General features: G+C 42.2%; 1 protein-coding gene across 1 annotated transcript in view; it reads right to left on the reverse strand.

The window, feature by feature from the left end:
• Window positions 1-256: 256 nt before the first annotated feature.
• LOC117427813 (lysyl oxidase homolog 1) overlaps window positions 257-15,535 on the reverse strand; it is a 29,975-nt gene continuing 14,696 nt past the window's right edge. The window contains exons 4-7 of the mRNA XM_058994870.1: window positions 5,880-6,036; window positions 5,282-5,377; window positions 4,603-4,718; window positions 257-4,456 (exon numbers count right to left, since the gene is read on the reverse strand). Of these exons, the coding sequence (XP_058850853.1) occupies window positions 4,450-4,456; window positions 4,603-4,718; window positions 5,282-5,377; window positions 5,880-6,036 (376 nt within the window). The 3' untranslated portion in view covers window positions 257-4,449. The remainder of the gene's footprint in view (window positions 4,457-4,602; window positions 4,719-5,281; window positions 5,378-5,879; window positions 6,037-15,535) is intronic.

The following is a 15,535-nucleotide window of genomic DNA, read 5'->3' on the forward strand; positions in this document are numbered from 1 at the left end:
CAAAGATATCCCAAACTGTCATTAGCACAATTTTCTCAGAGAGTAGAAACACATCCAATAAAGTTATCAACCCAGAAATAAACAGCTCAGACATGTCATTTGAGAATGTACCCCTCGATATTGGAGCTGCTGAACCCAGAACATCACAGAATGTACCCCCCCCAAAAAAAAAAAAAAAAAAAACACCAGGCTTGTGTAAAGCTTGTTTCTCTCATGCAATACTGCTAATGAACATTTGATTATGTACACACAAGAATACTTTCATTTCAGAATTTTATTGTTTTATAAACAAACCCCAAAAAAAACAAAACAACTGTGGACATTGTAGTAATTGATATATTTAACTTGTAGCCATGCCATGTACCACACATAAAAAAGCTGCTTTATTTGGGTATTTGCTTTCATAGACGGTTTCAAAAGACTTAATTGTTAGGAACAGAGTTGGTAGCTATTACCAGCTTAACATTTTCACTAGGAAGTTCATTTACTTCATTTTAGATATCAGATGAATCATTAAACCATGGACATATTTGGTGGAGTTATTTATGTGTGCTTCAGAGGGATGAGGTATTGGAATGTTAAATGTTAAAAGGATGTTAAAGTTTAAATCCTGCAAAGTAATATTATTATCTGGTTACCTAAAAATGTGCTGGAATGTATCATATACTTGCTTGTATTTATGGTTTTCCTTATAATTGTACTGAATTGAAATGTTCTAAAGTACATTCAATCAAGATACTGCTCTTCTGCATGTTTCACTTTCAATGTTAGAATCTTTTTGTTTGAACTGTTTGAAATCCCACATTTATCTTTTTCATGTGCAGTACTTTTAGATATGGTATGTGAACCATAACTTTAATACTGCAAGTGAAAAAGTACAATTTCAAATAAATATATTGTAAATTGTAAATACAGACAAGGCATGTGATAGTTTAAATGGTAAAGAACTGTTTACACAAAACATTTCAAATGTTTTTTAACCTTCATTGAAAAAAAGCAAATATAAAAAAAATACAGTGTCAAAATATATTTTGAAAACATAATATATAAAAAAGGGAAAAAGTGGTGAAATTAAATAATAAAACTAGTATACACGGTAAAAGTATTTATGAATGTATTTTTCAATGTCTGCTATCTACGGTGGCTATTTACGGGGTCTGAGAAGTGCAACCAGGGGACTTGCAGCTACTTCTCTGTGTAGATTTGCTACCTCTTTGCACTTCCCAGCCACCATAGCTATCCCCTGCAGTAACATCCCACATTACTCAGCACAGAAACCTCACAGTAGGGTTCCAGCTACAGTACAACACAATAACTCCCTGAGTTCAGGGCTCACGGTATTGCTTTATTAATGCCAGAGACCCCCTCCACACTTCTCCTTTTCTCAGTAAGTTTGTGAGGAGTTGCTTCCAACGTCAGTAGTTCAATTTCAAGCACTTTTCCATGTAAGAAAAGGGAAAACAGTACCGTAAAGATGCAAGTAACACCCCTAGACTCAATAGCACCCAAAAAGAAGCCCAGGATTTCATTGCTAAGCAAAAGGGACAAACCATCCCTGACAAGGCCCCTTTTTAAAAAAGTAACTGTACAGCAAGGTAATGATACAGTATATCCTGTGCTAATTTAAAGTTGTTGATAATTTTGGATAAGGCCTCAAACCACTGACCCACCAAACTGAAAGTGATTGTAGCTCACAACATAATTCCATAAATCATACCTTTTATGGACTTTCATTAGTTATATAGATCTCAATTAAGGAATCTCTGTTTGCAAACCATGCTGTGAAATTGTCTCCAACCTTCAACGGCTTCTTTCCTGCCATTAGCTGCTGCTTTCCCTGGTGACTGACATGCTAGTAACATGCTTTGACAGAAAAGCACGGCTGAGGTGAAATTATCCGGAAGGTGTAACCGCTTTCTGAAAGCATGTTGTACCAAATATCGTGTTTTATAATGAAAAATAAGCCGTGTTCCTTGTTCAATGCATTGTAAAAGCATGTTAACCCCAGCGTGTACATGTTTAGTTGTAAATAATTACCCTCCACCCAGTCTGTCTGTAGCAGATCAAGATTTATAAAGTGAACCCAACGCCATTGCGAAAGTCAGCATTGTGTAGTCAGCTATGAGAAGCTAGAGCCAGAAGGGCAACACAGGGATGTGGCTTCATAAGTTCTTTATACAGCTTCCCTAAGGGCGACTGTCTTGATTGTGTTAAACATTCTAGTTGTAAAAGAGGAAATCAGACAGGACTTCTTTGTTGCACTATACTGGAGGAAATACATTACTATATTTGCTGCAGGGGGGATAGCTTTACTTTATCAAACATTAGCTTCCCCATAGACCAAACAAATTAGTATCTGGTCAGCATATGTGGTTGCACACTGTATCCAGCTGCAAGGATCGTGTGCTCCTCCAAAGAAAATTCGGTGGAACTCCACTAACAGGGGATTAGACAGACACGCACAGAATTATTGAGAATCCTTGATTAGTAAGTCCTGGGTATCACAAAGGCTGTAACTGCAAAATAAATATGACGCTCATTCATATAGATGCTTTTAATGACTCTTTATCCTGTAATTAGGGTGTAATTGGAAACATGAATAAAATGTTTGGCGTCGCTCCCGGATTGAGCTAGCTCCAAGTCAGTGCTTGGGATGGGAGTGTATGTATATTTGCTCATACCTTTATAACTTTATCCTTCAGGCCTGCAAACAGGGATTTCATTATAAACAGCCTGAGAGAAGTGGAAACAGGCAATTGCATAATAAAACCATCTGTATTTAGTTTACAGCCATAAATGATTCCCTAATATGCATCTCATTTGATTAAAAAATGTAATGATTGTATACAAATGCAGAAAATAGAAGAATGCTGTTCCTGCTTATAGGGCAGCAGTGTGGAGTAGTGGTTAGGGCTTTGGACTCTTGACCGGAGGGTTGTGGGTTCAATCCCCAGTGGGGGACACTGCTGTTGTACCCTTGAGCAAGGTACTTTACCTAGATTGCTCCAGTAAAAACCCAACTGTATAAATGGGCAATTGTATGTAAAAATAATGTGATAACTGTATAATGTGAAATAATGTATAATGTGATATCTTGTAACAATTGTAAGTCGCCCTGGGTAAGGGCGTCTGCTAAGAAATAAATAATAATAATAATAATAATATCTGTCTATAGTGCTCAGTGATTACAATCCAATCAGCTGTAGAGCTGCCAATACCATCTCAGGATATTGCATTAGAAATGTTCTGCCATTGGAGTCTGTCAAAAGTAATTGGGTGGAATGGGGGCTTAAGGAAGGACAAGCGTATTTACACAATGAGAAATGTGAAGGAGCACTAACATCGTGCCAAACTAAACAGCTGCCTCTCACAGTGGAGAGAAAGAAAACGAAAGGGAAATGTTTACGGATGTTACACAAGCACGGTGCCAGTGCAAAAAACAGAATCGTTTTAAAATCTTTTCTAGCTCTTATTGTGTGTGTATGTGTTTGTTTGTTTATGTGTTGTTACTCTTATACTGTAGCAACTTGCTGGATTGATTTGCTAGTGTGTGAACAGAACAATCGCATATTGCTATAAGAGAGCGTTCTCTAAAGCACCCAACAGCTATTAAAAGATATTCGATCAAAATCATTTGGCAATTATTAGACACCCTTCCAGTTTCATTATGATCGGGTCCTTACTTTATTATTAACTCTTTATATTTTATTTAAACTATAATAATGTTTTGATAATTAATTAACTTGATTAACAGTGATTTTTTTTTAGGTTTATATCACAGTAGCCCCAAAGGTATGGTATTAACTTACCACCGCTAAACAACAAAGCAATGAAAACTTGAACAAATTGAATGAATGGAATACTGTAAGACCATTCACATGTGTGATAGGTAGTTTTGGAATATTCAATCCAGCGCTAAACTGCTCCTTGGTGAATCAAACTGCTTATTAGGTGGGGGATTCAGACTGGACACATGCAGATAAGAAGCACATTTCATGACACACATTAATACCAATATTTAAGAGTATAACTTATGTGGAAGACCACTGTTTATATTAAGAAAAGAACTTTTAAAGGACAGATCAGTGCCTTTGCCTCTTCGTTCAAGAATGATAGGTCATCTGGATGCAATCCGTGAGACATGATGGTTGTTCTGGAGGCTTTTAGAGATCTTAGCAAGGTCTTTTCCGTAAATAAATGTATTGAGTAACCCCAATGAACTCCTCTTCTAACGAAATAATAGTAATACAAGAGATGTAGACAATAGAAAGCTGTCGTAGTGTTCTTTGTAGACCCAGTGCTTGAGTGCTGGTTGACATCAGTACCATTGTCAGTGCTATCCTGGGCCCCAGGTTGTTCTGGTTTCGTAAACAGACTCATGGGTTCCATTCATAGTTTTCAGAACTGCATTTCCATGGAAACCAGACTTTCCAGACCTTAGGAAATATATCAGGACCTGGTAAAATAAGAAAGGGAGGAATGATGGAACATACATTGATAATCCTTTTTATCTTATTACTGCACTTAACATATTTGTGATATGATTGCATCTCCAACTGTCACCATTTTCAGTAAAATGCACAGCAAAGTAAAATTACTTACTGGGCAATTTTGCAGTTTGTAGTTGTAACTACGCGTCCAGTGTAATGGATATTGCACCTCACCACATTGTTTGTGAAATCGGACTCCAGCACCGTGTATTTGGGGTTTACTTGTAACTGAGGGAGAAGAAAAAATTCTCAATAAAATACAAGATTGCTTATACAGTACATCACAATGTCATGCTCACATAACCACAGCAGAATTCAAACCAATTGTCTCTGCTTGAGAGAGTGAATAGCAGGGAGGGGCTGTTCAGGTCAGGATTTAGGTGCACTTATAAAGCTGTGGTTTGTTACTTTAAGAGGACTTCCCCTTTAGCGGACTACATTTAATTGGGGGTGGGGTCTGGAGGTCACATGACCCTGAGATATACAAAGCTGCTGCTGAAGGTAGGCAGTTTCATGGTACATTAAGTGCAGAAGCAATAAACACTGCTGAACTGTACAGAAACTGAAAAGTCTGAATATAAATCTCCAGGCGAAGGCAATGTGGACAATAGACTAACAAAGGAAGCACCTGAAGATTTTATTTGAAAGACTGAATTTCCTTATAAAACAGGCGAATTGCATTTTACTATCTACCAAAATCAGGAAAATAATAATAATAATCAGCTGCGGACAGCATCACGAGGCTCTGCACTAAACACTTAGAACAGATGCAGAGTGTTTATTAATGTTACCTTGAGGATGTAGTTTCCTGGATGGACATCTGTGATGTCAATCCACTGGCAATCGATGTCTGCATTATAAGTATCATAGCAACCAGGACTTAGACCCTGTAAAGAAAAAAGAGTTGCGTTCTAATCACCTGTATTTTTATATATTTAAGAGAAATACATCTTTGTTTTCATTTGCAATTCATCTGCCAGAAACGGTATTTGTCTTCAAATTAGGAGCTAAAACAAGTAAGGGTCCTTTTCATGGTGCTTTAACTTATGAGTTTACATAAAACAGTTATGTTGTAAATACTGTATGTGGTGAGGTATTTCTTACATCCACTAGGGGCAGTGTGTTGCAGGGGGACAGGTTAATGGTTACACTCTGGTGTACCAGCTGTACCTAGAGATACAACATGTTTAAACTTTTATGAAGTTATCCGTATGTCATAATAAAAATTTTTTTTTTTTTTTTTAGATTTAGTGAATCTAAAGAAGAATGCATTGGTTAAGATAACTGTGATATTCTATTGAATGTGTTCTCCCGCAGTTTAGCTTGCTGGGATGGAGATTGCTCTCCCTGTTCTGCACTGCGCTGTGTCAGAGCCCCAGTCTCCCATACCTGGGTGTGCGATGTGCACGCGTAGCGCTTCAGGTGACCGAAGTCACACGTTGTGTCCTCCAGGCAGAAGCTGGCTTTGTGTCCTTCAGCAACCTTCCTCCCTGTCGCTGCATCCAGCAGGTCATAGTGACTGAACTCATCCATGCTGTGGTAGTGCCTGAGAGATTCAACACAAAGTTACATGAAGAGAGAGGACCATCAGGGAATGGCCTTCAGGCACACACTGTGCATGCATTCTCAACACTCAACTCCAAATTGTCACTCGTACATTTCTTCAGAAATAAACTACCAGGTACTTACAAGATTAGGGGCTTGTAAGTATCCTTAAAGAAGGAGACACTTTGTCACACAGAAAAAGGTGAGGGTAAGGAATGGGTTACCTAGTCATGTTGTTGATGCTGAATCGCTTGGATCCTTTAAGACCAAACTGGACAAAGTTTTTGAAACCTGACGAGCACAGATGGGCCGAATGGTCTCTCATGCATACATCTGTTTATGTTCTATGTGTCGGGCGTCTCTTATTGTTATAAGAGATGTCATCTTGTGCAGTTTGAAGCTACTCATAATGTGTGATATTATTTGTGTTATAACTTTTGTTGTTGAGATACACACAAAACATATGAACTTCTTATTATTGACAGAAGTGAATACTGTATCCATGAACTACAATTATACATAAAAGAGAGTTGTGGTTTTTGAACTAAGCCGTATGTTCTGTACTGGGTGATATCTATACACAGGTTATAATGTAATGGTCGATTTCTAATGCGTAATTTATAACTTGTCAGAACTGTAATACTGTTATTTTTCCTTGAAATCTAGCAAGTAACTAAAAAGCTTTATAACCCCTTTGTTCAAATCCACCCTGGATATTAGAAATGATAACGGGGTCAGTGATTTCAACAACAAGGACGAGATTGTACGGAGCTAAGGGGTGTTCCAGAGCAAAACAAATGTTTTGAATATTGTGATTATTGGCTGTGGTTCAAAAGCTGCAGCAGGAAGTGTACGCATTATAAAAAGGAAGTGAATGTGTGACTTTTATCAGTCTCTGAATGAGAAACGGGATTTGTTTTAAAGACTCAGCTGAGATTTCAAATTGCAGCTGCAAATGATGACTTTCACAACTGAGAACAACAACAGTGGAGACCATACCAATTAGATAGTTGACCTGAAAGTACTTGTAGCTAATAAAATAATTCCACCAATCTACCTATTTTGGACTTCAATTGGCTACATACTGTACAGTAGGTCCATGCCTTTCTCTACATAAATCTGTTACACTTGTACTTCATAGGTCGTTTAACTTCAGCAGTCAAAGCCTGTTTCTGGCTGCAAGCCAGGGGAAGCAGCGGATTGGCTAATGACAGGAATGAAGCAGTTGAAACTGTGTGGATAATTTCACCTTCCAGGTCAAAGGACCAATGAAGTGCAACACTATCTCCAAGGCTTTCAAACAGAGATGTTTTTAATGTAGTGTTGTACCAGATATCGTGCTTTAAGATCAAAATACGTGTTTACTATACATTAGTATTCTGGTCCGGTCAAGGCACGCAGTTGCTGGCTATTCTGGCATTGTATTTGTTGATTTCCTTTTCCCTATAAGTAACTTCCTGTCCACCAACAACAGTATTCTTTTAAATAAATGTTGAGTTAAACTCTATTTCTTGTTTTCTCAGGATTTTTCTTTTCAGTTAAAAAAGTGACCCTTTTGGTTAGCAAGTCTCAATATGATGTTTAAAAACTGCACAATGCTGTAAAAAACCATTTATAAACCATGACTAAAATATCCTCATTTGTGGTTGGTGACTGAACACAACTGTAGTAGACAGTAGAATTTGCTTAATAGCAGCACTGACTTGCTAATGAAATGAGCCACTAGCATTTCGGTGAGCCGTGTGGTCTAATTAATGTAACAATCGGTGCATAGGCTTGATCACAATTGTATGTACTTGATATAAAGGAAAACTATTCATTTGGAATATTCCACTGTTGTGCAGTAATACAACAGATTGCTGTACTAACCAACTGAAGCATTTCTCTTCCCTTGGTTTCTGGTAGCTCATGAAAATACAGCTAAATATTTATGCCCGATTCTTATAAACAATTAGATGCAACGATTATCAACTGCTATTTTAAGAGTCAAAACCTTGATTTCTCTATGTTTGCAACAATGCAACATGAAAGTCAAAATTGACAGATTGCAATTATGCTCAATGCATCTGTATTTAACATACCAAAAAGGGAGCAGTATCTTAAAATGAGTATTTCAAGGGAGGATTGTTTGACCCTGCAGTGAAATAAATTGGTCAACAAGGTCTGCTATCTGAACAAGTAGTCTTACACAAAGATTATGGAAGACTGAAGTGAAATGAAAAGACATTCTTTTTAGGTTTGAGAATAGTACACCACTGGGGATGCAATGTGGCAGCCTGGGATGTTCACAAAAAAGATATTTAGCAGAAGCCTGACATTTGCACACCATAAACTGCCACCAGACAGCCTCCGTCCCACACTGCACCTGCACAAATACAGGAAGCCACCTCTGAACTCTGAGGTCAAGTGCCATTGACATGTTGCTTCCAATAATATATTCTTGTCTGAGGGGACAAAGAACAAGGAGCATTGGAATTTGAAAACTAAGATGAAAAACGGAAACACATACAAATTGGTTATTGCAAGATCGATTTTGTGTTGCTTACTTTCTGCAATACAGGAGTTTTACTGATATTTATACACTTCTAAGAGTACCGGTACTGTGCGCATGTGGAACAACATTCAAGCAAGTGTGGCTGAGGAAGACAGCCGGTGCCAAATAATTGTATTAATTTTTATGTACCCGAGGGGGACGTTTAGTGTGGAGTAGTGGTTAGGGCTCTGGACTCTTGACCGGAGGGTCGTGGGTTCAATCCCCAGTGGAGGACACTGCTGTTGTACCCTTGAGCAAGGTACTTTACCTAGATTGCTCCAGTAAAAACCCAACTGTATAAATGGGTAATTGTATGTTAAAAATAATGTGATATCTTGTAACAATTGTAAGTCGCCCTGGATAAGGGCGTCTGCTAAGAAATAAATAATAATAATAATAATAATAGTTGGGGAAGTCTGAGAGTTATAGCGAGGGAATAGCAATGCACAAATAAGACCAGAGCTGCATTGAATAGTGGCGGCTACGGAACGCTGCCAGGAGCAGCACCTTTTTTTGTAGGCCGTGCAGGGAGGTGCCAAACCTGCGGTGCCGGACCCGAGGCTACAGAGGCCAATGAAAATGACAGCAGAGGATCAGCCAGAAGCCTATTTGGAGGTGTTCGAGGCCATGGCGACCTCTGCTGGGTGGCCCAAGGCTCAGTGGGCTGACTATCTCCTGCCACAGCTGACGGGGGAGGTGCAAGTGGCTGCTAGGACCCTGGATCCCACGTCGATGGTCGATTACCCCGCGCTGAAGGTGGCCATCCTCAACCGTGTGAGGGTGACTCCGGAGGGCTACGTCCACAAGTTTTGGGAGGACGTCTTTGCGACAGTAGAACATCCCTGGACCATCGCACATCACCTGAAGGATTATGCCATGGGCTGGCTGAACCTGGACGCAACCACCAAAGCCAGGCTGGTGGAGGTGATCGTGGTCGAGCAGTTCATAGAGTGCTTGGCCCCGGAATGGCGCTTATGGGTGCAACGGCATGCACCCACCACTTTGGATCAGACAGTGCTACTGGCGGAGCAATTCCGGGCAGCAGAACCGCTCACTATTCTGCCTGGGAAGATCACTACTCCAGCATCACCCTCATTACCGAGGCCAGGGAGTGCGAAGGGACTGGGGGGAAGGGGTAGACAGGTTTCTGGACGGGGGGGCGGTGGGAGCTCCTGGCCCGGGACCCGGGGCAGGGTGGGGTTACCCACGGGCTGCTGTGGGGTCGGATTGGGGACTCGCACGGCCATTCTACCGCCAAGCGCCTTTGATGGCTCTGGTCTTTTGACCACTTGCTGAAGCTCTGAGGTGAGAAACCAGTCCACCAAGGTGTTGGACATGCCTGGAGGTGGGTCACATTGCTCGGGAGTGCCCCGCTATGGAATGTGACATCATCTCACCAGGTAAGAGTGTCAAATTACATCAGTCACTTCAGCAGACAGGTTTTGTTATTCCTGTAACAGTGGATGGTACACAAACCCAGGCTCTCTTGGATTCAGGGTGTAGTCAGTCCCTAATACAGGAGAGCTTAATCTCACCATGGCATAAGCACATATTGTGACGGGTGCATATTAAATGTGCTCATGGGGATTTGCGCACTTATCCCAAAGTTAATGTAAATTTAAAAATTGGCCAGCAGGTGATGCGAGTACAAGTGGGATTGTGTTCTTGATTACCAGTGCCTGTAGTTCTGGGACGGGACTGCGGGCAGTTCAAAGGTTGGTTGGCTGCTGTGACTACCCCGTCTTCCCTATTGGCTAAGAAAGAGGAAGTGGAGAGATCTTCCCCTTTCGCGACCCGGCATGGTATTGCCATAGATTTAAACCCCGAAAAACTAAACAGGAATGCCGGGCCGTGAAGAATGAGGGCTGGCAATGGAGGGAGTCCAAGAGGTTTCAAGTGGGGGCGATTGGTGAAGAGTCTGGGGGGGAGGCCAGTGAGCCAGCGCAGGCGACCCGATCCCGAGCTGGAAGCCATGGGAGCTGATTTTTTAGCTCGCTCCCGTGACTTCTGGCTCAAGCAAGGGCGTGACAACGTACTGGGCAGGCTCTTTGACCAAGCAGCTGTGATTAATGGTCCCGTGGTCGAGCATAGATGCACCATCACATACCCTCACTTTGAAATTGCTTGAGATCTCTTGTACCGGGTTGAAAAATTACCCCAGATGGGGAAATGCATCACCAGTTGTTCATTGTGCAACCCTTTAAAAAGGGTTTGTTGCAATTGGCTCATGCTATTACTCTGTCTGGTCAGTTGGGAAGGGATAAGACCAAAACGAGGCTCGTTACATGGTTCTGTTGGCTGGGGCTGGATGGTGATGTCCGGCGTTTTTGCGAACGCTGCGGGGAATGCCAGAAGGCCAGCCCTACAGCCATCCCATGGGCCCCACTGGTGCCGTTGCCACTAGTGGAAGCTCCGTTTGAGCATATTGGAGTGGATATAGTTGGACCACTAGAGAGGAGTGCAGCAGGATACACGCACCTATTGGCCATTTTGGATTATGCTATGCATTAGCCAGAGGCCATCCCCCACTGATCTGCACCTGCTAAATCTGTTGCCAACAACGTAGTGAAGGTTAATAGTGATCTGAGCTACTGGGACCAGCTGATTCCTCCACTTATCAGAGAGGTGCCACAGGCTTCCACTGGGTTTTCTCATTTGAGCTGCTGTATGGGCGGAGACCCCGGGGTTTACTTGTTCTGATCAAAGAGATGTGGGAGGAACAGCAGGATAATTCGACCAATACTGTCCTGTATGTGTTGGACCTGTGCAAATGTCTTGAGTCTGCAGTCGGTGGACGCATGACAATTTGCAGCAGGCTCAATTTAGACAGGAGATCCAATACAACAGAGGAGCCTGGTTACACACATTTCAGCTGGTTGATAAAGTGCTTCTATTGTTGCCCAGCTCTGAGTCTAAACTTCTGGCGAAGTGGCAAGGACCTTTTGAGGTTACACACCAGATTGGGACGGTGGACTATGAGATCTGCCAGCCGGAGCGATGGAAAGAAAAGCACATTTATCATGTAAACCTCTTGAAGCCCTGGTTGCAAAGTGAGGCTTTGTTAGTGGCGCAAGTAAATGACATCACAGACCTGGGACCTGATCTTTCTGTGTTGGTGAAAACAGGGTCGGTACAGATTGCAGACAATCTGACACTAACACAGAAATGTCAGGCTCAGGCACTGGTGGAGGAATTTCCTAATGTGTTTTCTCCCATCCCGGGGCAGACTCGAATAGCCCACCATCACATTGAAGTTGAGCCTGGGGCACCAGTTCGCCAGAGGCCATACCGCATAACTGAACACAAAAGGCAGGTAATAAAAACGGAAAATGATTAAATGCTCAGACTGGGGGTAATAGAAGAGTACCAAAGTGACTGGAACAGTCCAATTGTGTTGGTGGATAAGCCAGATGGGTCGACTCGGTTTTGCATTGACTTCAGGCGAGTGAATGAAAAATCAAAGTTCGGTGCTTATCCCATACCGTGAGTAGATGAGTTACTGGAGCGTCTAGGCACAGTTCATTTTATGACAACACTGGATTTAATGAAGTGGTACTGGCAGATACCCCTAACCATGGAATCCAGAGAAAGAACCACGTTTTTGACTCCTTTCCCTCAATTTAGGACCATGCCCTTTGGGTTGCACGGGGCGCTAGGCACTTTCCAGCGCATAATGGATCACATTTTGCTGCCCCATCAGCAGTACGCCGCTGCTTACATAGATGATGTGGTTATCCACAGTGAGGACTGGCCAAGTCAAATCTGTGTAAGGTAGCGGCAGTACTGCAATCCTTGCGAGAGACTGGGCTCACTGCTATCCAAAAAAATGTGACATTGGGAAGAGTGAGTCAGAGTATTTGGGGTATCAAGTATGGAGTGGCCAGATCAGACCGCTGATTGCAAAGGTCCGCTCCTTCTTGGGACTAGCAGGCTACTATAGGAAGTTCACCCCAAACTTCGCCACGCTCGCTACTCTCTTTGACGGAAGGCTGCCCCAAATACAGTCCAGGGGACAGAGCCATATCAGGGGGACTTTCTTGCCTTGAAGCGAAGGCTGTGTAGCAAGCCAGTGCTGTGCAGTCCTGATTTCAGTAGGCGGTTCATCCTGCAGACGGATGTGTCAGAGATAGGTTTCGGGGCAGTGTTGTCTCAGGAGGTGCGGGGTAGTGAGCACCCGGTCCTGTACATCAGCAGGAAGCTCCTTCCCCCAAGAGAAAAACTATAGTACCATCGAGAAGGAGTGTCTCGCAGTAAAATGGGCAGTCGAGTCACTCCGGAACTACCTCCTGGGTTTTCTCTCGGGAAGGCATAGCGGTGTAGGATTTTTGAATGGACTAGTGGTGCCATTCTGAGGGGGAGGATATGTAACAGGACGAGGTATGTGCTGGCTATCTGACGCATGCATGATCCTGTAGGGGGAGGTCAGGAGCCCACGTAAGATCCGCCTGTCGATCATTGCAGTGACACAGAGAGGTTGGGTGAGTGGTCGGGAGGCGGGCCTTGGGGGGTCGCTCGACCTATAAAAATAATACTTTGCTGTTTCCTCAGCCCTGAGAACAGTGGGACTGTTCAAAAACGGGATTACAAACTGTAATAGAGCACCAGTGTCTGGAGCAAGAAAAAGGAACAAGCAAGCATGACTGAGGAAGACAGCCGCTGCCAAATAATTTTATTAATTTTTATGCACTCGAGGGGGACGTTTAGTATTAGTTGGGGAAGTTATAGCGAGGGAATAGCAACGCACTAATAAGACCGGAGCCGCAGTGAATAGCGGCGGCTACGGAACGCTGCCAGGAGCAGCAAATTTTTTTTGTAGGTTTATTGTGTTTTATTTTCTCTTTTGCTTTCTCCTTTTGTTATTGAATATTATTTTCAGCACTTACACGTGCACTTGAACTGTTTACCTGTGTTGGTAACCCTGTGGTCCTGATTACCGTTGTCGGTATTCAGGCCACAGACAAGAGCATCTTCTGTGGACAAAAATAAATCAGTGCACCCAAGTGGTGTTTCAAAAGAAACTTCTGTCTCCTGTGTCAGTGAATTCCCCACACCCCTTTCACAGTCTTAGATTTTAAAATGCTCTGCTTTTCATTATTTGGTTTCTATACTGTATAGGGGCTGGACAACATTATAAGAACATAAGACCATAAGAACATAATAAAATGTATACAAACGAGAGTAGGCCATTCGGCCCATCTTCCTTGTTTGGTTGTTAGTAGCTTATTAATCCCAGAATCTCATCAAGTAGCTTCTTCAAGGATCCCAGGGTGTCAGCTTCAACAACATTACTGGGGAGTTGGTTCCAGACTCACAATTCTCTGTATAAAAAAGTGCCTCCTATTTTCTGTTCTGAATGCCCTTTATCTAATATCTAGTTGTTACCCCTGGTCCTTGTTTCTTTTTTCAAGTCGAAAAAGTCTCTTGGGTCGACATTGTCAATACCTTTTAGAATTTTGAATGCTTGAATCAGATCACTGCGTAGTCTTCTTTGCTCAAGACTGAATAGATTCAATTCTTTTAGCCTGTCTGCATACGACATGCCTTTTAAACCCGGGATAATTCTTGTCTCTCTTCTTTGCACTCTTTCTAGAGCAGGAATATCCTTTTTGTAACGAGGTGACCAGAACTGCACACAATATTACAATATTCTAGATGAGGTCTTACTAATGCATTGTAAAGTTTTAACATTACTTCCCTTGATTTAAATTTAACACTTTTCACAATATATCCAAGCATCTTGTTGGCCTTTTTTATAGATTCCCCACATTGTCTAGATGAAGACATTTCTGAGTCAACATAAACCCCTAGGTCTTTTTCATAGTTCCCTTCTTCAATTTCAGTATCTCCCATATGATATTTATAATGCACATTCTTATTGCCTGCATGCAATACTTTACACTTTTCTCTATTAAATGTAATTTGCCATGTGTCTGCCCAGTTCTGAATGCTGTGTAGATCATTTTGAATGACCTTTGCTGCTGCAACAGTGTTTGCCACTCCTCCTATTTTTGTGTCATCTGCAAATTTAACAAGTTTGCTTACTATACCAGAATCTAAATCATTAATGTAGATTAGGAATAGCAGAGGACCTAATACTGATCCCTGTGGTACACCACTGGTTACCTCGCTCCATTTTGAGGTGTCTCCTTGTGGCGGAGTGTCCCGCCCCTATTTATTATTATTTGTATTTGTTTGCGGCGCGGATAAAAGCGCTGCGTCTTTTGTTATTGTTTTTCATATTTATATTTAAAAACCCCATGAGGATGCATGACTGATCAGCTACTGATTATTTAACTAGCTGACAGTCATGCATCCTTACCAAACGCGTGCAGACTGTGGCCGAGGGGTAATAAGATAATTAACAGCTAGTTAACCCCTCGGCCAGAGTATAAGAACCTGCAGCTGTCCGTGCTGCAGGGTTGGGTGCAGAGAGGAGGTACGGGAAGATAGAGAGGAGACAGAAATTAAAATTGCTAAAACGTGCTGGATTAGCCAGCACGACACTTACTTGTTTGTCTGTCTGATTCGTTTGGCCCTCGTGCCCTTTTGTTTTGTTGTTTTGTTAAAATCATTTGTTTTGTTTATTTGATTTATTAAATACACTGACCGCCGATGCGTTCAGCTTCACCCGTCCATCCATTGTTTTGGTTTCAGTTACTTCCTGGTCCGTGACGTCACCAAACCTCACCACTGCGAGCCAGCATGCCACATATGGTGTCCTGCGTGGGACAAACAACGCCTCCAGGAGCCGGACCAGGAACAGCAAAGAGAGTTTTTTTTTGTGTTCGTTTTTTTCAAAAAGTGTTTTTTTGTGAAGGGGAAAAAAAATGGGATGGAAGGAAGACCGAGAGGTGAAGGACAGGGAGGAGGAGTATTTCCTAATGGCCAGACACCCAGGGAGATGTAGCCAGCCATCAGAGTTGTGCCCCCTCTGCGACCAGAAGCATCGATTTGCCAACTGACCCTT

This window comes from Acipenser ruthenus, chromosome 21 (assembly GCF_902713425.1).
Source record: "Acipenser ruthenus chromosome 21, fAciRut3.2 maternal haplotype, whole genome shotgun sequence".
Taxonomy (NCBI): domain Eukaryota; kingdom Metazoa; phylum Chordata; class Actinopteri; order Acipenseriformes; family Acipenseridae; genus Acipenser; species Acipenser ruthenus.